At 34.4% G+C, this 25,297-nt stretch overlaps 1 protein-coding gene across 1 annotated transcript; it reads left to right on the forward strand.

Annotated features, from left to right (window-relative positions):
* Nucleotides 1-5,374: 5,374 nt before the first annotated feature.
* LOC126831954 (retinol dehydrogenase 13) lies at nt 5,375-25,297 on the forward strand. Its single transcript, XM_050562619.2, has 10 exons — nt 5,375-5,473; nt 12,594-12,786; nt 13,178-13,346; nt 13,683-13,802; nt 14,194-14,355; nt 15,085-15,246; nt 16,184-16,351; nt 16,698-16,864; nt 17,256-17,415; nt 18,044-25,297. Exons 2-10 carry the CDS (start codon nt 12,601-12,603, stop codon nt 18,124-18,126), a joined length of 1,377 nt encoding a protein of 458 aa, XP_050418576.2. The 5' UTR covers nt 5,375-5,473; nt 12,594-12,600; the 3' UTR covers nt 18,127-25,297.

Genomic DNA, 25,297 nt, shown 5'->3' on the forward strand with positions numbered 1-25,297 from the left:
ACCTCAAACACTGTGTATAAATTTAACGTCCATAGGATATTAACTTTAGCCTCTAGAGCATTCACAAGATTTTTTGAAGGGATCAAGGGCCATAACTTGGCTTCTTCGTTTCATGACCTTAAACACTGTGTATAAATTTAAAGTCAATCGGATATTAACTTTAGTCTCTAGAGCGTCCACAAGCAAATGTGGACGCTGGCCGGACGTGACGGCCGGACGGGGGCAACGCATATACGAACACATTTCAATGTGGGCGTATAAAAACTAAATCCTTCAATTCAAATTGCAATTTATGTAGGCTGCCCCAACATTATTAAATATCTCCAAATATCTCGACAATTATACCACAATATGTATATAACAAGCCTTAACTCAGAATCTCACATTTATAGTCCCTAAATAAACAGTTGTGTTGTATTTAACAAGTTATAACCATTTAAACATCAATGAAAAAATAGACTGAAAAAGTTGACAAGACGACGCCATTTTGCATCTGGGCATTTTTTAGTGAAAAATAGGTTACGTGCCCTTGGTTTGAAATTAGTCCCTTTTTATCAGTCTACCCACCGCTCTGCAGCTGATTAACAGGCCAGGATAATTAAGAATATTTTCTACAAAGCATTACAGAAAGCTACATGTAGATCAATAAATCTAATTTAGAAACGCGCATGTTAGTTAACTCAACGATAGTTTTGAGAACCTTGTTAAAGCAAAAGGAAAATACCACTAGTATTCTATTCTTGCCGATCAAAGGAGATTCGGAGATATTAATTTTATTAAACCAAAAGATGCTGCTCCTAACGGTATAGTTCCTAATAAAGCAAATTAAAAAAACAAAATTGTGTAACAATGAAACAGGTAAATATCACTATTATTCAGAATCGTTAACTATAGATTTTTTACGGCTTTAATTTTAATAGTTGATAGATGTGTTAAAAATTTCACGTGCAATGGCTATTTATGGTTCCTTTAGGAAAGGTCTCTGATCGCACAATGTCCACTGACCGTTCATTTCCGTGCCTATATAGCTGCAATATGAAAATAATTCAACACTATTTTCAAGTAAAATTTTGCGATTAAAAGAACATGCGGTTCGAGTCTCCTAGTCCTAATGGATGATCAGTTCAAACATATTTTGTGTATGTTTTTAATGGCAAAATTCTACTGGAAAATAGTGTTGAATTATTATAAATTTGTGTCAGATGTGGCGAGAAATGATTCCTTTTGGCGAATAAAGAAGAATCACGGTGGAAAATAGTTGGCAAGGATTCAAAAATAGCCTTAGAACAGAGGTGGGGATGAGCGATATATTTTCATATTGCAGCTATATTGGGACGGATAGGAACCTTCAGCGGAAATCGTCCTATCTGAGAATGTTCATAAAGGAACTACATACATAGGTTAGGTATACTGCTGAGTATTCTTGAAGTTCTTGTGCTCTGTGTCGAGCCAGAAATCAGTTCGGGACTCGTCACTGAAGCATGCACATACACTGTTGTGAATGTTAGTTAAACTTTTAATTTTGGCTGCATGGAGCATCCCAAATTATGTAGGATTTATTCTTTTTTTTTTAAAAAAAAACCAAAAAGGGCACAACAATTTATTCAATTTATTGTGTTACAAAATATTACGTTTCGTTTAGCTGCTGCATTATAGCAATATAAATTTGATTGGATCTGACCAGTTGAAACATTCCATGTATAAATAAATCATTAGTAATATCACTTGACCCCTGTGCTTCCGTCTAGACTAAAACATTCTCAGAATACATACTTACATTCTAATGCATAAAAAAACTACATAAATAATTTGATTCAGTTTTTCAACCGGATGTATTGATTATAACCAGCACGTATGTATGTACGGTTTTGCGGCACGTCCTTCCATGCCACGTTTTGGGTCTGTGCAAATTAGGGATTATTAATTTCATTTTTAAGTGAAACGAAATAGTTGAAATGTGATTTGTGTTGAAAAGAACATAATGTGTATTTCGTGGTGATCCCATTACCACCTACATGAATAAATGCGATGTCCGCAGTTGTCCAGTAATTGGCTGTCCATTCTGTCAGTTCTTAGTTCTCTCTTGTCACGAAATATGTTGCATGTCTCCACCACAGTATTTCCTAAGTCTCGCGATGAAACTGCTACCAAATAAAACTGCAACTGTCACAGTAGTGCACTTGGAGTTATCATTGTAAATATTGGCTCTTTAACTTCTGCTTCCACATACATTTTATGTGTGTGAAATAGCTTTACTTAAACATGCATTATGCAAGAGCAAAATCTGCTTATTACAAGTCTTTCTTTAGACCTGAAATGTTATCTAAATTATCAATTAGACATTAATTAACTTATCCAGACCATAATAAACTCTCGATGTCAAGGCTAGCCTTCGATGTTGGCTGGATTAAATTCCTATATGTCGCTAACGGCCGTTGATAATTAAATCAAGAAAAGCGGATAATCGAGACTTGCTGTTTATATTAATGATTTTAGTAATGATGACCGAGACTATGCCAAAATTTCATGAGCTTTTTTCTAGGCTCATGGTGGATCAATTTGATTGAAATTTTCAGCAAATTACCTTTACACTATCTAGTTTTTAACTGTTATAGCGAGAACTGCCATCTTGTTATCTTATCTCCCATAATGTATCTTTAACGTCCGCTTCCACCGAAGTGATATCGCAGAATTACATACATACAAAGTGAAATATTTACAAAGTGATTAGCAAAAAAGTAAAAGGATTGGTAAAGAATTTATATACATGTATATTTACAAAGAAAAACAATAAAAGACGGACGATATACAGTTAACACGAGGAAGCTGTATAAAGATCAAATCGACGAGTCAAAACAATATGGCGGGTGATACACTTTGTTATCACTGTAATATACAGTCAAACAGCCGTAAGAAGTTTTATTTTAAAGCCTTTAAGTGCCTGTGTTCTCCTCCGATATTTTGAAACCCCAGTCATGTGCCCATTTTGAAATTTATTCCAGTGTATATTGCAACGAATGTTGGATTTTTCCTGCATCCTTTGATGCTTTCCAAAAGGAGCTATCGTCTGCGAATAGTGCCGACCCAGCATCTTGCTAGCTTACAAGGTCATTTATCATAATGTTGAAGAGAATAGAACTCATGACGGACCCTTGCGGAGTGCCGTTTTTCCTTTTGAGTTTTTCACTCATGCAATTTCCTACTCGTACCATAATATGCCTATTGTCCAATAAGTCTTCTATCCACCTATACATTCGGCCATTGATTTTTGCGTTGTAGAGTTTATGCAAAAGACCGTCCAATCACTCTAGGTCAAAAGTTTTAGGTAGGTCGACAAAAATTGCACATAGGTATTGCTTGACTGTAAATGCCTTTGATATACCATGTTGCAGTCTGATAATGTGGTCTGCATTAGACCTATCTTTATTGGTTTGTAATGGTGTTATTACTTTCGCAGAAATATATACTTAATCCTATTTGTAATAACGGTTTCTAACGTTTTTCATAATGTTGACGTAAGACTGACAGGTCGATAGAACGATGATTCATTTTTGTCTTTGTTATACTTATGGAGAGGAATAACTGAGGCAGTCCCCCATTCTTGTGGGACTTTACCTTAAGACAATGAGAGATTATTGTGTATCTAACACATCTCCCTTCTGCACTGTCGCGTTTAGCCCGCAATGTTTTTTCAGTTCATCTATACCGAGGGGAGTATTGAGGTTTGTGTTTTCATCCCTATCTTCGTGGACTATCACAACATTTTGCCATCGCACATTTACTAATTGCTTTCTCCACCTAGTTTGTTTCAGGCCCCAACATTACGGCAGAAAATACAACGCCAACATTGCCTTCTCTAGTCGACGTAGTTGTCTGCTGGCTACTTGCTAAACATGTTACAGCAGTTCTGGGTTCTGTTATTTTCTGGAGACAGATTCTTGATGTTATTGTATGGAGATTGGAATTGTGTGTAATGGTTGTAGGCTGCAGACCCTTGCCATTACTTATTGGAACAAGTACACAAACACATCCATACCTATTTGGGACTAATTCCGTTCTTTGGGAACTGTGATCAACACACAGAACTCAAGGTTGATGACATTGTTAATTTAACAGGATTGTGGCTGATTTACGTCTATATGAGATATACTATCTGGCTCGTTTCTATGGGGTTTTCTGGTGTACATACCTCATTCATTGGTCCCCGACGAGGCCAGTTATCTTTGATGACATGTGGTTGGTTACCCAGTTATCTCTGGTAGTTGGCAGTTCATATTAGGCTATGGGTGTCAGTTATAAGATCAAAAAGGGCCGTTTTATCATGGTCAGTTTATGGCATTCTAATCATTTTCGTCATAAATTCGTCGATTCGAGAGAATATTTTATCCAAAGTTCCTCATTTGGCCATGGTGTATAAAATCAAGCCCAGTATTAATTGCACACGGAATCTCGACGCATCACAATAGAGTAACTTACAAGTTAAATGATAACTTTTAGTATGATAGCCATAAAATCAAAACAATCGGTTAATATTTGTGTGTGTGTGTGTGTGTGTGTGGGGGGGGGGGGTAATGTCAAGTGTTCTTTTATATGCTGCACTCCAACACGAACACGGGACCTTGGGTTGTTATATTCCATCCGAACGATCGATGTTCTGCATCACTGGACCTCCTGGTAAGTGAGTCAGTGCTATTCCAGCGCCTTACTAACAGAGCCGGCGCGGCTCCTTAAAAAAAACAAAAAAAACCCAAAAAACACTAATATAGGGCATGCTCGATTGTCAATCCGGAACGTCCCGAATTCACAGAATTGCAATTGAGTGACGCGAAATTCAGTCCTGACACAGTTCTGCCAGTCCCGACGACTGAGGTGGTGTGAGTAGAATCGTGACGTAAGTAAGCTCAACAAATAATATATGTTTCAGCTGTCATCATTGGTTGACATATTTTCTTATGCATATGCACATGCGTTGTAGCTCGGAATCCCCCTTTTTATTGTGTGAATCCAATCGAGTACCCCTTTGTTACTACCATTTAAGTAGGCCTAAGCAGATTTGGAGCCGCTTTGGCTGATTTTTGATCATGGTTCCAATTCCCAAATCCAATCACTCCCTCGGTACTATGTAATTACCAATAATGTTGTACGTATTTTGTACATCCGTGGCGTAAATGAGTGAAGGCATTGAAATTCGTGATTTGTAAGTATTAAAATAATTGTCGTTAATTTCGTTTCTTATGAAGGTCAAAATTTTATATATGCAAAAATATTTAACAGCGCAGGCGCGTGAACCGAGAACATTACTTTTGTCATACTACCGCAAAATATACTCAAAACCGGAAGTCATATTATTTCAAGCGGAGATAACTCTTGAAAATTTCGTCACGTGACTGATAAATTTTCAACCCATTATTTGATGTCCAGAATTTGCAAATCGTAGTGTTAGTAATATTTCGTCTGGTGGAATTTTGTGCAGGTAATCTTGTTAATAATGCATATGCGCCAGTTGCAAACTGCAAAAGAACGGGTCAATTAGCGTTATGATCAAACATATGTCGTAACGGGAAGCTCATATAATTATCTTGTCATCTTCTTTGGCATTTGCAGACTATCACTGTCTCGACTCCAGTCTGTACATACGCGCCAATAATTACGTTTCTCTTGTATTATTATGATTATTTGATTATACTTTAGATTCTTGCATTTATTAATTTGATCTTTTTGTTGGACAGCACATAGATTTGAAAGTTATGCAAGGGTAGTATAGTGGCCATTTGTACTGCACTATTCTCGGCAAGAGTCAGACAGATTAGTCAGTATCAAATCAATTGAAATATAATTATTTATTAATTATTAGGACCTAGACCAAAAGGGCTGATTTCCCGGAAATATTTTATAATTTTCTCCTTCATTTCACAGAAATGATTTCAATAATAGACCTATATAAATGAATATTATTATAATTATGTAAGCTTAAATCCAAATCTATGAATAAGAATGTTCTGGTTCAGCTACCACACTTACTACTGTATTCCAGACTTTTAATGCACAGAAGCCATAAATGTGGTCAATACATTGTAGATTTACTCAAAACAACTTTAATTACCCAAAACAACCTGTATTTAGAATAAAACAATCACATTTTCATAATTTTTTCTTCCTTTTTGTATTTGAGCGCAGATTGCCCATCATGGACTAATTTTTGTTGAGTAATCTGTCCAAGGTCCGTCGTGTAAAAGCCAGTAATTGGCATCTACGACTATTCATTCAGAAGGTATTTAATGAATTACCGTGGTGATAATCCTCCTCATCCTACTCGATATTCACAATGAATCACTGCATTAGTATTAAAAAATTTATGACCGTATTCATTTTAAAACATTTATGACCGTAAGCTTACTGCTACAGGTACTAGCAGGACAGCATGTACAAATAATTGACAAGTCGTAAACCACCACTGATTTAATCAAAATCTTTAAAGGGTATATTTATTTTTGTTGTGACCATAGGCATAAATGAATCTGAGGATTTATGTCCACTTAACCAGAATTCATAAACACGTTGGCTTCATTGCACTTTGATAAAAAATTGATAAAATCTGCCAACTGTCTGTGATTAATCTATTTAGACACTCAGTCAAGTGATGAGTTGATGTATATAATAGCAAATATCACGAGATACTGCAGACTTGAATTTAAATCTTATTCTTAGCACAGGCGCTAATTATGCTATGCAGTGATTTTCATCTTTAGAAACATTTAGGGGTAATGAGCACAGAGTTGACAATCGCACATCAGTTTCTGCACTCTGTGCAACATGGTAGTGCAGATTGCAATTTGCCTGGGGTGTGAACAATGCGCCCAACATATACATGTAGGTAATCAATCTTCCCTAAACTTTACTATTTTTTTTAATAATTCTGGTGACCCCCCCCCCCCCCCCCCAAAGAAATAAATAGAATATCAAAGCAAGAAAGACAACTCTTATTGTTATTGTAGTAGGTTCAGGTCGCTTCCTAGGGATCTACAGCTTCTACGAGATTTGATATAGAGAGAATGGGTGAAAAGTAAAAAAGGCAAAAAAATGTAAGGGTCTAACATAGCACATAACATTATAGAAGTTTTGAAAATGGCTAAAGACAATGAGATTTGTACAAAAAATTGAACATTCTAAGAGTCTGATATCGTTTTGTTTAGTGTGGACCTAATGACAGATTCTCAACATTTTTGAAAACTGTGGATGTCTCCACATGTCTGCAACGACCGAAGTTTAATTTTAGTGCATTTTATGTAACAGCAATTGTTTACAAAACCCATCGTGTTGTAAAACAAAACTCATCAGATGATCCTATTTTCCTAGAACAAAGAAGCCACCTATGATAAAAGATAAAACCAAAGGCTTTTTTTTAGCTTGTTCTCTGTCCATCTGTGGGCATAACTTGCATGGCAACTGTTTATTTCAAAACTATTAAAGAAAAAACAATAAAAATGTGTAGGGTTTTTATACGCCCTGCTTTCGATATTGGCATGTATCGGATCGAAACTTCATGGGTTATGGCCCCTGTTTGTACGAAAAATCACGTTTTTAGCTTGTGGACCTTATAGAGGTCACAATTTTTATCCGATTTTGTTGAAACTTAAAATGTAAGTTTATAACCCAAAGATCTCGGTTCCTTTCGATATTCGCGCATATCGGACCGTAACTTCCTAAATGATGGCCCCTGATTGTACGAAAAATCGTGTTTTTAGCTTGTGGACCCTGTAGAGGTCATAATTTTTATCCGATTTAAAAAAACATATTACTATATCACCGTTACACCGTAAGGACGGCTGAGTTTGAATTTCGTGAAAATCAGCCCAAAACTGACAGAGAAAATGGCCGCCGTTCGTTCTCAAATAGCGTAAAAATAAGGTACATGTATATCATGGTTGTGGATCCTATGGAGGTCACAATTTTTATCCGATTTTATTGAAACTTGAAATGTACATGTAAGTTTATAACCCAAAGATCTCTGTTCCTTTCGATATTCGCGCATATCGGACCGTAACTTCCTGAATTATGGCCCCTGATTTTTACCAAAAATTGTGTTTTTAGCTTATAGAAGTCATAATTTTTATCTGATTTTATCACCGTTACACCCTAAGGACGACTGAGTTCGAATTTCGTGAAAATCGGCCCCAAATTGACAGACCAAATGGCCGTCGTTCGTTCTCAAATAGCGTAAAAATACGGTATATCAAGGTTGTAGACCCTATAGAGGTCACAATTTTTATCCAATTTTGTTGAAACTTGAAATGTAAGTTTATAACCCAAAGATCTCGGTTCCTTTTGATATTCACGCATATCGGACCGTAACTTCCTGAATTATGGCCCCTGATTGTACGAAAAATCACGTTTTTAGCTTGTTGACCCTATATAGGTCATAATTTTTATCCGATTTAGAAAACGTATTATTATATCACCGTTACACCCTAAGGACGGCTGACTTCGAATTTCGTGAAAATCGGCCTAAAACTGACAGACAAAATGGCCGCCCTTCGTTCTCAAATAGCGTAAAAATATGGTATATCAAGATTGTGGATCCTATGGAGGTCACAATTTTTATCCGGAATTTGTTGAAACTTGAAATGTAAGTTTATAACCCAAAGATCTCGGTTTCTTTTGATATTTGTGCATATAGGACCGTAACTTCCTGAATTATACCCCTGATTGTACGAAAAATCGCATTTTTAGCTTGTTGACCCTATAGAGGTCATAATTTTTATCCGATTTAAAAAAACATATTATTATATCACCGTTACACCATAAGGACGGCTGAGTTTGAATTTCGTGAAAATCAGCCCAAAACTGACAGACAAAATGGCCGGCCTTCGTTCTCAAATAGCGTTAAAATATTGTACATGTATATCAAGGTTGTGGATCCTATGGAGGTCACAATTTTTATCCGATTTTGTTGAATCTTAAAATGTAAGTTTATAACCCAAAGATCTCGGTTCCTTTCGATATTCGCGCATATCGGACCGTAACTTCCTGAATTATGGCCCCTGATTGTACGAAAAATCACGTTTTTAGCTTATAGAGGTCATAATTTTTATCTGATTTGAAAAACTGTACTATTTTATCACCGTTACACCCTAAGGACGACTGAGTTCGAATTTCATGAAAATCGGCTCAAAATTGACAGACAAAATGGCCGTCGTTCGTTCTCAAATAGCGTAAAATGCGGTATATCAAGGTTGTAGACCCTATAGAGGTCACAATTTTTATCCAATTTTGTTGAAACTTGAAATGTAAGTTTATAACCCAAAGATCTCGGTTCCTTTTGATATTCGCGCATATTGGACAGTAACTTCCTGAATTATGGCCCCTGATTGTACGAAAAATCACTTTTTTAGCTTGTTGACCCTATATAGGTCATAATTTTTATCCGATTTAGAAAAACGTATTATTATATCACCGTTACACCCTAAGGACGGCTGACTTCGAATTTCGTGAAAATCGGCCCAAAACTGACTGACAAAATGGCCGCCGTTCGTTCTCAAATAGCGTAAAAATATGGTATATCAAGGTTGTGGATCCTATGGAGGTCACAATTTTTATCCGGAATTTGTTGAAACTTGAAATGTAAGTTTATAACCCAAAGATCTCGGTTTCTTTTGATATTTGTGCATATAGGATCGTAACTTCCTGAATTATACCCCCGATTCTACGAAAAATCACGTTTTTAGCTTGTTGACCCTATAGAGGTCATAATTTTTTATCCAATTTAAAAAAACATATTATTATATCACCGTTACACCATAAGGACGGCTGACTTCGAATTTCGTGAAAATCGGCCCAAAACTGAAATGTAAGTTTTACGCGCATATCGGACCGTAACTTCCTGAATTATGGCCCCTGATTGTACAAAAAATCTCGTTTTTAGCTTGTGGACCCTATAGAGGTTATAATTTTTATCCGATTTAAAAAACGTATCATTATATCACCGGTACACCCTAAGGACGGCGGAGTTCGAATTTCGTGAAAATCGGCCCAAAATTGACAGACAAAATGGCCGCCGTTCGTTCTCAAATAGCGTAAAAATATGGTATATCAAGGTTGTGGATCCTAAAGAGGTCAAAATTTTTATCCGATTTTGTTGAAACTTGAAATGTAAGTTTATGACCCAAAGATCTCGGTTCCTTTCGATATTTGCGCATATCGAATTGTAATTTCCTGAATTATGGCCCATGATTGTAGGAAAAATCGCATTTTTAGCTTGTGGACCCTATAGAGGTCATAATTTTTAACCGATTTAAAAAAAACGTTTTAGTATATCACCGTTACACACTAAGGACAGCTGCGTTCGAATTTCGTGAAAATTGTCCCAAAAATGGCCGCCTCTCGTTCTCAAATAGTGAAAAAATATGGTATATCAAGGTTGTGGACCCTATAGAGGTCACAATTTTTATTTGATTTTCTTGAAACTTAAAATGTATGGTTATAACCCAAAGATCTTGGTTCCTTTCGATATTTGCGCATATCGAATTGTAATTTCCTGAATTATGGCCCTTGATTGTAGGAAAAATTACTACTTTCTTTTTAGCTTGTTCTCTATCCATCTCTGAAAAATGTGGGCGTATCCCGTCTGGCAGCCGCTGGGTTGTTTCAAAATATAGGGTGTTTTGGGTATTTAAAGTTGTTTGGGTGAATCTATGGACCCCCATAAATGTATGACTTTTCCCTCCTAGCCTTTCTTATAATCCTACATTGAAATATGATTGTATATTGCCATTGTATTACATTTATCTTTGTTTTAGAATTTATATACATGTATGTTACTCGGGGGCTGGATGGCTGAATGGTTGGCGTGCGCGCGCGCGCTGTATCATAAAGTCTGTCATTGAGTCGACTGGCGTGGTTTCGAATCCCCGGTTGTACGTGACAAGGAGTAGGGTCGCCTGTCAAACCTCGTGGGTTTTCTCCGGTTTCCTCCTACTGCTAAAGACCCCTACGCGCAAGCGAATTATGTGAATAAAATTAAACCATATGTTAGTCCCGAAATGACCTAGTTTGTGTCGAGTGGACGTTAAACCCCATTTTTCTCTCTCTCTCGTATGTTACTCACAATGTAGAAGATTGGGAATATTCTGTCCACGAAAGTTCTCATTTGAGCTATTTGAAATTTATAGACATTTTTCTGTGTTCAGGCTATTGAAAGGAAGACTCCTATCAAATTTAACCTATTTCTGTTAATTACTTATAGAGTTATGTACCGAGTTATTACCCTTGATTATGTTATGAAATCTTGTCAATTCACTGATATTGTTCAGTATAATGTTCTGCATTTTATAATATGCCCAGAAGAAAAATTATATTGTTGTCAGTTTGTCAGCCACTACTTCTTGTCAACAATACAAACTGGGGGAATTTTGTCCACGCAGCACCATTTACCTTATTCTTGATTTCCCCGGTCAAGGGTTGTTTTATGTGCATGCGGGATGGGGAGGAGGGACGGCCAAATGGTTAACATGTACATGTTGTATAAGATTTGTCATTGAGTCAACTGGCATGGTTTTGATTCCCCGGTTGTATACGACAAGGAGTGGGGTCGGGTCATCTGTCCAACTTCATGGATTTTCTCTGGGTCCTCCGGCTTCCTCCCACTGCTAATAACCCCTACGCTCAAGCAAATTATTGAAGTAAAATTGAACCATATATTAGTCCCGAAATAACCTAGTTTTTGTCCGGTGGATGTTATAACACATTTCTCTCTTTTCTGTGCATGCAAATATATCCACAGGTGGACCTCAATTTTTCAATCTATCCAAACATTTTGAAGTAGGCACACATTCCTTATCAGCCTCTCAGTCACCACAACAGGCTGGAAAAATCATGAAGATTCTTCTCATTCCATCACTGGATCCAAACACTGGTCATTCTAGTGCTGACCGTTTAACTTGAATTGAACATTGGATAATGCTGAACTAAACACTGGAACAGTGTATGATATTGTTGCCAAATATTCCCAGGTGGAATCCATTTAACAATAACAGTTCTCAAAAATCACGTAAACACATACATGTATGGGCGTTTAAAAAGCCTTGTACCCAAATTTCTGCTTCCCTGCCATCAGTGCCATACCACTGCCGGATAAAGATGGAGATAAAGCCTAGGCTGTTCCACTTATACCCCCCCCCCCAATACCCTCATGCCTCACCCTCATGACTAAAGGAAGACGAAAGCACAATTTAACAATTTAAACACAAGTAAGCTTAGCCGAGGATAATAATGGCAGATATTTAAGACTCACCTTACGTGCTACTACTGGTAGTCTACGGGGGAAAATTTAGTAAACCCTTGCAAGAGACTTACAAATCACTTGCGTGTGTTTGGCACCATAGAAGATCGCAGACTCGCTGCAGAGACTTAGTCCTGCACATTCTGCGATCTACCAAACCGTACGACCGGTGCATGTCAAAACATATGAGTTGTATATGTAGGCTTTAGAAAGGCTTATGACAGTGAGAGGCCATATAGACCTTGAGGCCCAGGTGGATCCAACACATCTTGTCATACATGTGAAAGGGTTTTAAATATGTGGTTTTTTATTTCAGGAAATAAATGAGTATGACGGGTCGTGTAATAATAGTTACTGGCGCTAACGTTGGTCTTGGATTTCTAGCATCTAAAATATTATGTGAAGGTGGGAATGAGGTGATTCTAGCTTGTCGAAATGAAGAGAAAGGAAAGGCTGCCGTAGAAACCATTTTAAAAGATAACCCAAATGCTCTCGCCACTTTCCTAAAGGTAATACATGTACATTTGTATTCTTTTTTATTTTATTACAGTTTAACTTGATTTTGTTTATTAAAACGGGGGGGGGGGGTAGCCGAATGGTTAGCGCAAGGGCGTTGTATGATAAGGTCTGTCATTGAGTCAACTGGCGTGGTTTCGATTCCCCCTTTGTACGTGATAAGGTGTAGGGTCACCTTTCCAACCTCGTGGGTTTTCACTGGGTCCTCCAGTTTCCTCCCACTGCTAAAGACCCCTATTCGCATGTGAATTACTGAAATAAAATTGAACCATATGTTAGTCCCAAAATGGCCTAGTCTCTCTCTCTTTCTCTCAAATGGACAATATGAGCAAAACAACCAAGTTTATTTTTTCATCTGAAATAACTTCTTTGTCTTAATTTCAGCTGGATTTGGCCGATCTTGCCTCCGTTCGTTCATTTGTTGAAGAATTTCGTAAACTGGATAAGAAATTGAATGTTTTGATCAACAATGCTGGCGTTTTCCCAAGTAAATCACCACTTAGAACTTTTACTAAAGACAACTTCGAGATGACCATGGGAGTTAATCATTTAGGTAGGTATTGGAATAGAGTTTCACGTCTCACAACACAGTACTTCAGTCAATTTCAGACTAAATACGGTTGATTATTTTTATGTCTCTTTTCACAAGTGCAATGTCATGGAGGGGAATTTTGCCCAGATAGCAGGCTTTCTGATATCTCTTCTTCTTTGTCCAACTGTCAAGGGTTTTTTATGTGCGAGCACACTTTGACCTTGTCTTTTGGTCATGTCTAAATAACTACTCAAGTCACCCCAACAATGGAGATATTTTGTAAAATGTAACAGAATAACTCCAACACGCTAGCTACTAGTATTATGGTTTATTTTAAGATTTCTACCATATTTTCAGGTCATTTTCTATTGACCAATCTGTTGTTGGATGATCTGAAGCAGACAGCTAAAGAAACTGGAGATTCACGAATAGTAGTGGTGACATCGTCACTTCATGATACCAAGGTTAAACATGCACGTAAGTATTAAATAATAAAAACTTCCAAAATAAGTTTAACATCCTTTTTATCTGCTAATGAAAACAGTCATACACCATACAATGTGCTACATGTATGGATGAAATTTTGACCAGGCAGCAGCACTTTATCCTAAGGTTTCTTTTACCTTCAGTTTTTCATCCCATCCAAATGTTCTATAATACAAAATGATATACAGTGACAGTGTATAAATACTGAAACACCTGCTAAAACAGCACAACTAAATGATACCTGAGTTGTGTTAATATATATTTAATTTGTATATGGTTAATGATATATCAGGATTTATTCAATTTTATAAAATATTATGATTTATTGGATATATTTAAATAAATGTTTAATAATATATCCTAAATGATTTAATATTTTCAGCTACTGTTGCTACCAATGTTGATGATATTTTTCTTGCTGAACTTGGAGCCTATAATGGAGCCCAGGCCTATAAAAACTCTAAATTAGCTAATATTTTGTTTACATACGAGTTGGCTAGACAGATAGAAGGATCAGGTGTGACCGTCAACTGTGTTTGTCCAGGTAATTCTCCAGTTTATCATGTCCCCTGTTGGTCATCCAGTGTTTTCATTGAAGACCCCTACACACAAGCAGATTATTAAAATAAAAATTCACTATATGTTAGTCCCGAAATTACCTGATTTGTTTTGAGCTGTTGTTAAATACCATTTATCTCCTTGCTTCTTACATATTGCTTGAAAGATAACAGGGTGACACGGTGACTCAGTGAATATGGCGCTCAGGTTCGATCCTGGTTTTCCCTTGTCTTTTATGTGGGGGTGGTTGGATTCCAAATGGTTAGCGCGTACTCGTTGTATCATAAGGTTTGTCATCGAGTCAACTGGCATGGTTTCGATTCCACAGTTTTTCTGACAAGATGTAGGGTTGCCTGTCGAACCTCATACATTTTCTCCGGGTCCTCCAGTTTCCTCCCACTGCTAAAGATTCATATGTGCAAGTGAATTTTTGGAGTATAATTGAACCATATGTTAGTTCCGAAATGACCTAGTTTTGTGTCAAGTGGACATTCAACCCCATTTAACACTTTGATGCAGGACATCAAAGGAAAAGTGTCTAATCCCACGGATGGGATGAGAGCTGAGATCCAGTGTATATCATTGACATCACATTAAAGATCCCCTGGCAGTTCAAAATCAAACTAAGAGTAGGTCTTGTCTCACTGTCGGAACAAAATATCCCTCATAGCAAACTGCATCGTTGTTTGAAGATTGATGTAAATTATATTTTCAGGATTTGTTCCACATACAGAATTAGGACGAACCGCCAGTGCACCTGTTAGATTTTTTACCCGCTACGTTCTTGGTGGTCTGTTAAAATTCACTAAAATAACTCGTACTGTTGACCAGGGTGCACGAGCTGAAGTAAATTTAGCCATTAATGAAGAACTCAAAGGTAATTATATTAAATACAAGTTAGGTCATATAATAAAAAATATTCTGGTTTACAAATTCTCCCTGAAATTTCTGAATTTTATGCTTTGATTGAAATACCTAATTATCTCACATCAAGTTAAGTTAAGGAATGGAGATTGAAAAGGGCCCTGTCCACCCCAAATCTTGAATTTAATCGTTTTTGTGTTTCCATGCCAACAGATATGAATTAGTTTTGGTAGACGAGGGTTGTTGATGACAAGGTTTTATTGTAAATAAGAGCCACGGTGGCTAAGTGGGTAAGATGTTGGTTCGCTAGCATGGAGGTCGCTTGTTCGATACCTGCATTGGCCGAGAAAGTTTATCAGGATTTTCCAACATGTTTTCCTCTTGTCATTGATGCAGGACGGAGGGCCTGACAAGGACAGCTGTATAGTCGTTCAGATGGGATGAATAACCGAGGACACATGTATAGATTGGCGTGCACATAAAAAATTCCTTGGCAGTAGGAATTCAGTATAAAAGTTGGCCATAGTGCCGCTGCCCAGGCAAAATTTCCCTCATAGCACACTGTATTTCATCATGCCTATCTTCATTATCCCAGTCGGAGCAGAACATTAGGACATTAAACCCCATTTCATTCAATTAATTGTAAATATGTGTGCCTTAATGGTCGAGAGCGAGACATTGTGTAGTATAATGATACTGCATGAGGACATAACTCAAAATACAGATAATGTCCTGCACGTACATTTCAATGAAATCATCACATGGGTCATATATTTCATCTAGTGTAATGTACGATTGGCATGTTACCTGTACTATTTGAAATAATGGTACACCAACATCAAAGGATGATGTCAAACCTGTATTTTAATTAATATTTATTTTTTTTAGATGGACTAGAGAGATTAAATAATTACCAAGTGTAATTTTTTAAATTAATATTTGTTTTTTAGGTGTAAATGGTAAATATTTTACTAGTATGGAGGAGAAGAAATCATCTGATGAATCTCTCGATGAAGAATTACAGAAAAAGATGTGGGAACTAAGTGCTCGTTATTGTCATATGGAGGGGTTCGAGCCTCTAGATGCTCCAGTACCCCCAACACCAGAGGAAATCAAAGGTATGGATATCAACTTTCAAACATGATTAGGGTTTATGCACATGGCCTGATATCCTCATCTGTCAGGGGATCTTTAATTTGCTGGTATACACAGGACCTCATTTTAATCTTGGACACAAGTATGAAATAGACAATTTTTGGTGATTTTAGATGATTTTTACAAATTTTCAAACAGATTTGATTTTGAATGAATGTGAAAGAAATTAGTGTTAAATACACAAGATTAAATGATACCCGGATTACAGTGACAGTCAGCGCAATTGGACCCCAGAGCTACCCTGGCTCCCCAAACTGACAGAATGTCTCAATTAGGTTTTAAAAACACCATTCCATGTTATAATTGCAGCAAGGGAAGAGGAAGCTAAACAGAAAGCTAAGGAAGAGGCAGAACGAATTAAACAAGAGAAACAGAAAGCGAAAGAAGCAGCACAGAAAGCAAAGGAGGAAGCTAAAGCGAAAGCAGCAGAAGCTAAAGCCAAAGTAGAAGAAGTAAAGGATGAAGCGAAGGATAAGGTACTCAATAGCTTCTGACTTTTCCTTAAAAAAATATACAAATTTGATCTTTTAGCTACATTCCGATCATACAAGTGGCTTGAAGACAGTTTCAATAATTTGTTCATATATTTTATTATTAGAACATAGTTTCAATAATTTGTTCAGATATTTTAGCATTAGGATATAACTTCAATAATTCGTTCAGCTAGTTTATCTTAAAGGAAATAGTTTCAATAATTCCTTCAGATAGTTACTGGCCGAAGAAAGTTCCTTGGAATTCCCCAGCTGGATTTCTTCTTGTTTTTATTCTTGTTTTTATTCCAGTGTTCGGAGTAGAAAACCAGGAAGGTAAACCACATGTCTGACAGTATTGTTATAATTTATTTCATTCCAAGGTTTTTTTTATTAGGTTGAAGAAGCTAAGGAAGGTGCTGAGAGTAAAGTAGAGGAAGTTAAAGAGAAAGTTGGAGAGGTTGTTGAAGAGGCCAAGGAGAAAGCCGAAGAAAAGATGGATGAAATTAAAAAGGATGTTGGTGAAATTAAAGATGATTTAGAAAAGAAAGTTGCTGGTTAGTCATTCGTATTTTTATTTAATTTCATTGCCTTGTTTTTGTTTTAGATCTCGACTTGATATAAGGAAAAGCCATATGTTAGTCATGAGATGACCAAGTTTGTTTTTCTTGGATGTTAAATCTCTTTCTCTCTCCATGCAACCCTTAACTAAACTAGTATAGCCCTTTTTATAACTTTTGTTTTAATGTATCAAAATCCGTCAATAAAAAACTTTGTGCCAAGTTTTGTTTTTCTGGATCAAAGATATTCCTCATAAACAGATATTCAAAGTTTGAGAATGCTTTGTGAATTCGGGACCAGATCTCACAAATGGAAGCCATTATTTGTTTTTTGAACATTATTTGTTTTTTAAACATTATTTGTTTTTTGAACATTAGTTTATGAACTGAAAATAATCCCTCCCCCAACTAATTTGTTATATACAGATGAGTCAGCAAAGTGGAACTATGTGTATTAATTATATCGATATACAAAAATAGGAATATAGACGGATCTGTGCCAGATACTAGAGATATTGTACCTGACATCTAGACTTACTCATTAGGCACTAGCATCTTCTGCACCATGTGTTCGTTTCGTGGATTTAATGTACTTGTTATATTTTATTTATTTTTTTGATTACAGAAGTAGCAGACATGGCTGAAGAAAAGAAGGATAAGTTAGCTGACATCATCAGTCCTACCCCCGTTCAGCAGACAGCATCTTAATTTCCTCGATAAGCTTGTTTACATTTTCGTAAGATCTGTCAATTTTATAATAACTTTTGGTTTATTTCGCGGGAATGTAACATTTTTTTGCATTTATTTTAAGTGAATAACACATCGTCGATATTATTCTAGTTTATATATAATAAATGTCTGTGTTTCTCAAAAAAAAAATCATGAATTTAATGTAGTAATCGTTTTGTACTAAATTGATGAAACCAACGCTTTTTACGGTATGCAACAAAATATTTACTATTTGTTCTCTTTTCACCATTTTCTAACCATCTTGGATGGACATTTTAACCAGTCTCGACAAAGTGTATTATTGAGATGCCAGAAGTAGACAAGCAATGAATTTGCGTAACTAGGTGGTGTCGAATTTAGTAGGTGAAATTTTGCTTTTGGACGTGTCGGTTAGATCAGACTGAATTGTAGTAGTTAGTGAAAATAATTTATGTAATTGTTGCTAAGGTACACAAGCTCCATAAGAGCCACCATTTTGTAGCTTCACGGACTTTAAGAGAAGATAACTCTAAATATTTTATAGACTTTTAGTGCTACAAAGTTTTATGAATTATTCAATTATGTAATTGAAATATACTTCTCAATATTAATTTATTAAATTTTAAGGTTAATCATTTTTCATACAGAAATCCATTAAAGAAAATTTTTTTTTTTTTTGATGGACAAACTAAAATCAAAATTTTTAAATGGCAAATAATAAATTTTAAAATTAAAAATTTTCAGACAGAAATGAAATCAAAATTTTAAAATAAGAAAAAGAGTCTCATGTCTATTTCAATATTAATATGAATTTGAAAGTTAATGAATTTTCTTACATAAATCCATATAAATAAAATTATTTTTTTTGATAGAAGAACATCAAAATTTTAAAATAATAAGAAGAAATTAAATAGAGTTCTGTCAACATGCTACATGTAGCTAGCTTAAAGTCAATGTTAACATTTGCCATATTTACAAAGATTGTTGATACTTTTTATTGAATAATTTAGCTTAATTTTATTGTTGTTGATGATAAATGAATTCATTGAGCCATAATCATATTCAAAAAGCTTTATTTTGGCTTTAAAAAAATGTTGGTTCTAAACCACGTACAAAATGTATTTACATTTCATATGCATCTAATTTTCTTACCTTCCGATTTCTTTCATTTTTTGTATATATTTCATATATTCTGTCATTATGAAATCTCTTATACATGACAACAAATCAGGCTTTTTAGGCCTCTACAAATACTATTTTTGTTGGCTCATTCTGTTGGAAAAGTTACAGTAAATGTTGTTAAATCCCATAAAATGTAATTTCAATAATAAATTCCTTAAACACGGAATACCGAGCTGAATTCTCAAACTTTTAAGTCTTTTAAATGTCAGTGATTTGGCTGATTCTGTCGGACGTACAAGCTATTGTGATTCAATCCAGTCAAATTTTGTCTCAACAAGAAATATAGATCTGATTTTTAACCCCCACAAATGGCATTTATAGTCGGTTTGTTATTTTTGGCTTTCTAAAGTCCAAGTTAAGTTAATGAAATCTAGTCAATAGTAGTATCAGTAATATAATTAATAATAAGTTAATTCATATATTCAAATAAATTTGTGCAATTTTCTGTGTCTATCTTCGCTTAGTTATATAACATATAATTTTCTGCTTGGCTTATAATAAAGAATTTGTGTAAATAATGAGAGGTAATTCTGTAGTTTATTAATACAGGTTGTAGGTCTTCACATGAATACAGATTTTTTAAGGAGGCAAACTTTAAGATTGGCCAGAATATAAAAGCATTTGTAAAACCGTTGTCTTAAATTCTAACATACACATTAAAAAGAAATACATTACATTCTGTAGGCCATACCATAAACACACATTTATGGTGGGTGGGGGGGTGTAATACGGTCTAATATATGACAAGAACTAAATTCAAAAAGTTTAAAAAGATACCATATTTATGGTGATCAACACATCAGCCTATTGCATGTATCATTATTACATCTAGGTTTGTTGTCATCAAGATAACATTAAGAATATTATTGGTAAAACTAAACTGCCTCCCAGGAAATTTGTGTTCATCTGATTAAAGTTTATTGAACTATTTTTACTCTAGTGTTGTTTAGTTACCATAGTGATAGTTCAATCAGTTAAGGTTAAGTGAATTATTATATACATGTAGGCTTTTTACACCTCAATGCAATGGCATTATTGTCAAAAAATTGTTACTCCTTTTCTTTTTATTCTCTATGCTCAAATGTTCTCTGAATTATTGAATATGTAAATTGTGTAGGTATGGTGATGAAGACGTTGTATGCTAAATCAGAATAATTAAAAATTACTCAACTTTATTTTTAATATAAACCGGATTGTTCTATTCAAGAATATTGACAATTGATTGGACAGCCAGTCAATTTTAACAATTAATTAGTTAGCCAATTTCACTCTGAACAAGTGAATAGCACTGACTGTATGGAGAGCTGTCTTGGAGTTGGGTCGTTTCAAACAAAGTACGATATCAATTCGAAATACAGTACAATATCAATAGGTTATATAGTACAATCTCAATTCTAAAATGCACTACAATATCAATTCTAAAATGCTGTACAATATCAATTTGAAATATAGTACAATATCAATTTGAAATAGCAGTACAATATCAATTCTAAAATGCTGTACAATATCAGTTTGAAATATAGTACAATATCAATTTGAAATATACATGTAGTACAATATCAATTCGAAACAGCAGTACAATATCAATTCGAAACAGCAGTACAATATCAATTCTAAAATGTAGTACAATATCGATTTGAAATATAGTACAACATCAATTCGAAATAGCAGTACAATATCAATTTGAAATATAGTACAATATCGATTTGAAATATAGTACAACATCAATTCGAAATAGCAGTACAATATCAATTCTAAAATGCAGTACAATATCAATTTGAAATATAGTACAATATCAATTCTAAAATGTATTGGAACATTGACTATTTGAAACACAGTCAATGTTCCATTTTTATCAGAGTATAAATTGTGATCATGCAATCTGCTTTTTTTCATGAGATGGATTCCAAATAAGCTTTAATTTAGTTTAGCTCTACTGTATTTTTTGTGCTCAATTGTTTTTTGCTACGTATATATATATATCTACATTGTGCCGTATATATATACATGTATATATATATATATCTACATTGTGCCGTGGTGAATACTGTTCGTGCCTATATGTTATATTATAATCTTGCCTTTTCTAAGCTATTTTCTCTCTCATCGTCAGAATTCAGAACTAATGATTGGTTGTGGTCAAAATACAAAATTGATTATTTTTTGCAGATTTATAAATTTGATAATTTTCTGTAATCTAATTACTGTCTTAATTAATTAATAGACTTAAGACTTTGACAAGCGTTGAATAAAGAGAGATCTTCAGGTTGTAAGCTTAAAATAACATTTTACAATGAAATGAATCTCAAATTGTTATTTAGAAATATCTTTTATAGGTGAAGAAACCTAAAATGGAAGGAGAATATTTACTTTCTTTGTTCAGTTCATTAAATACTCTGATATATTTGATGTAAATCACCACAAAATGTTGAATCATTCTTTCTTGTTGCAGCAGTACAATGTTTTCATTAATCGTCATTATTTGATATACTATATTTTCTTTTTTTGCATGATTTTTATGCTTGGTTATATTTTGTAATCTTGTTTGCTTGTCATGTTGCCACCAGCTCATTATTTTACGCAAGTTTGAGCCTAAATTCATGTGATTCATATCTTGTCATTGACTTGTATTTTGGATGCTTTTACACATTCAGAAACTTCCAGGCCTAAAGACTATGGGCCTTATTCATGAAAATTAAAATATTACGAGAATGTCGCCATTTCATTGGTTGGTAGTTGGACCTGCATTCTTAAAATAGTTTAGTTCAAATTTTTGGAGAATAAGGCCCCGGTTTAGGCCATTTTATTTTTGTCTAGACAGAGGTCTGTTTGAATTCCAAATTTGCTGTGTTTTAGATTAGAAAACAGTTGATGTGGACATCTGTTATTAAGGAGGTGTCTTATTGTTAATGGCATTTTATTTCAGCAAAATTTCAAAGTCTTAAAAACAAATTGCCATTAGTACAGAAACAAAAGGAATCCAATTAAACCGTATTGTTCTAAAACCACATATTATATATTTCGTGTTCGCTAAAATTATGTAATGTTAACGATAATTCATCAGTTTACTGAGAGACAGCTAAAAATGTTATTCATGTACATGTATAATTTTTGTGCTTGCTTGGCATTATTTTGACAAATATAAATTTTTGTAAATGTTTTTAAAACGTTCCTTTGCTCCTTCCAGTATTCTCAATTTACCCTTGTATTTTTTAGTGCTTTTTTTATCTTTAAAAAAAAACTTAAAATGTGCTTTTTATATTGTGATTTTCAATCCAAGTGACTTTTTAAATATGTATTTACTGTTTTGTAATTCTTCCATGTATTTTTGCAATCCACTGTTTGCGATGTTGATGAAATCATTTGGTCATTATCCAAAAATAATTTTGTACAAATTTGTTTGGTAGATAGATATATGTTATTTCTTATTGCATAAATTTAAAGAGCAAGATAGCATAAAGAGATTTTCGTATCTTTCGACACTGCCTATATGGGGGACATTTCTCTTTTTTGCTTTTTGTAGAATAGATCTGAGCTGTTATGTATTTAACTTCAGAAACCAACTCGACTCCACTTCATTTAAGATATTATTTCTTTTAGAAACCCTAACTCCACAAAACTATACTCGTAAAATATTATTCCACAAAACTATACTCGTAAAATATTATTCCACAAAACTATTCACTTGATATTATACCTTTTATAAATCATAAGACAGTGCCCATACACTTAAATTATTATTCCTTTTAGAAACACATAATTGCACAATACTGTACACTTTAGATATTAAAATATGCATGTAGGATATTATTCATTATAAAAACCATAAGAGAGTCCCGATGGCCGCTACAAAGGTTCATTATACAATTTTAGATTTTGTCCTTTATGAAACAATAATTTTCACAGGAATATAATGGTGTTATCCTTTTTGGAAACCATAGAGTATATGAAATTTTTAGAAATCAAAGTATTTCCATTACATATATTTTGACAATTCTAAATACGACCTTATGTGTGATTCCATTAAAAGACAATTTTAAAGTGCAATGTTAATTGTTGATGGTGATTTTTTTAGTATTATTTCAATATTTATAAATAATGATGCAACAACAGGCCGAGATAAGATGGCCAAAACTCTTGGATCCCAGATTCTCAAAAGACAAAGGCATATCAAGGATATAATATTTTCATTGGCTGCAAGTTATAATATGTGTTTGTTAATTAATTTTCGTCCAGTAAAACCCCAATTTCCGTTTTTGAAGAAATCTGAATCTTAATAATCCATGGTTAAAATGGGATTTTGTTGTATGAAAAGCTATAAACACACATGGAAAATGATTACTAATATATTTGGGCAATAACTGTTGGAAAGATCACCCAATTATATTAGATGTTTTCCTGTAAGTCTGTTTTATGTTTCGATCCAGTTACTATTAAATGCATCCGAAAGATTATTACTGTATGATGTTGGCATGGGAAGCCATGAACAATTTTATTGAAAATACTTTAACTATTCATGGTTTTAAATAGTTATTGAATTCACCATGGTTTTTTTATAAAAGAGATCCTGTAAGATTCAACATCTCAAGTGTTAGAAAACAGAATATTTTGTGTCCTTTGTTGCACCACTATTTTATACTTATCAGTATATTATCTCCATTATTCAATTTACTTTTTTTTTTAAATCATTAACTTGTATACACATTTAGTTTTATTATGCTGGTCGTATATATTCATTCTGTTGATCTACAAATTGATTTTATGTTAACACAGAACCTAGATTGTATTCTTATCACAGGGACACGGAACCTTAATTGTATTCTTATCACAGGGGTATGAAGATATCATACAAAATTTTGATGAAAGTCCAATTAAGATTTGATTAAGGAACCCATTGAGACAAAAGATTAATTTGGATGGGAGATATGGTGAATCTTACAAGTTATTTGGATATGATTTCATGAAGTCCCTTTTCCTTTCTTCTGTAGTAATTAATGACTAGAGCTAGAGTACTGGCTATAGCTAGAATACCACTATAGATGTATTTATTAATTCATAGGATAACTCATTGTATTTCATATGTACATTTAAATCGAAGGGCATTAATGCAAAACTACAAAATATTGGATGTGAAAGTCATGTCTAGTGATGTTTTTACTGCATAATTATAAGGAAGAGGTGTGGTTCCTCTAAATTCCTCGTAACATTCTAAATTACCTTCTTAGAAGTTGAAAACTTGAAGAAAAATGATGTGGTGTCAGTGGTCTGATAGACCTGTTTTTATCATTCAGAAATCATTTCCCACCAGCTCCAATTTTACACCAAGTTTTCAGAGAAAAATACCATCGGGTGTTCTAGAAATCACAACCTGCCCCATTCGCGTTTACGATAAGATAATAAACCTCACATCATTTCAATGTTTGTATATTTTTTTTTTCTCAAAGCATGCCCAATGTTTTAAATATTCAACAGCATGTACATTTATAGATATTGTGAATTTTTGACCAAATGAAAGCCAATTAGCTTTTTGAGCTGTTTAGACGGGAGCCATGAACACCAGGTTTAAAATTAAAATTTTCTGGTTAAGATCTACAAATTGTTTTTATACAATAAATTTAAAACTTTATTATTTTTATTTTCACATAAGAAATTTTCACCCATCCATGCTCAGGTCCAGTCTTTTAAATAAAGTCAGACCCATAACTTGTCTACAACCCAGGGACCATATGCAAGAAAACTTCAATTTTATGGAATTTAGATTTCTTGAATAAGGCCTTTGGACACAATGAATCTTTTATCTGTAACCTGTGTATTGAATAGGAATGAAGGTCAAAGTTCATGTGTTATTATTATTGGCTAATGTTTACCTATTTTTGTTCTGTTAGCATGCGATGGCTATAATCTGTTTACAACAGCTCTTCTGTTGGTTCCAATAATATACCGTACCACCTTAATGCTGTATTGTGGCCAATAAAAAAATTAAAAAGTC

Source organism: Patella vulgata, chromosome 9 (assembly GCF_932274485.2).
Source record: "Patella vulgata chromosome 9, xgPatVulg1.2, whole genome shotgun sequence".
NCBI classification, from domain to species: Eukaryota; Metazoa; Mollusca; class Gastropoda; family Patellidae; genus Patella; species Patella vulgata.

What these genes read in the sequence shown, in the direction of transcription:
- LOC126831954 (XM_050562619.2), top strand. Translation starts at nt 12,601, where the DNA reads ATGAGTATGACGGGTCGTGTAATAATAGTTACTGGCGCTAACGTTGGT. An exon ending in CTCTCGCCACTTTCCTAAAG is followed by an intron (nt 12,787 to 13,177) that starts GTAATACATGTA and finishes TCTTAATTTCAG; the next exon opens with CTGGATTTGGCCGATCTTGC. An exon ending in CGTCAACTGTGTTTGTCCAG is followed by an intron (nt 14,356 to 15,084) that starts GTAATTCTCCAG and finishes TTATATTTTCAG; the next exon opens with GATTTGTTCCACATACAGAA.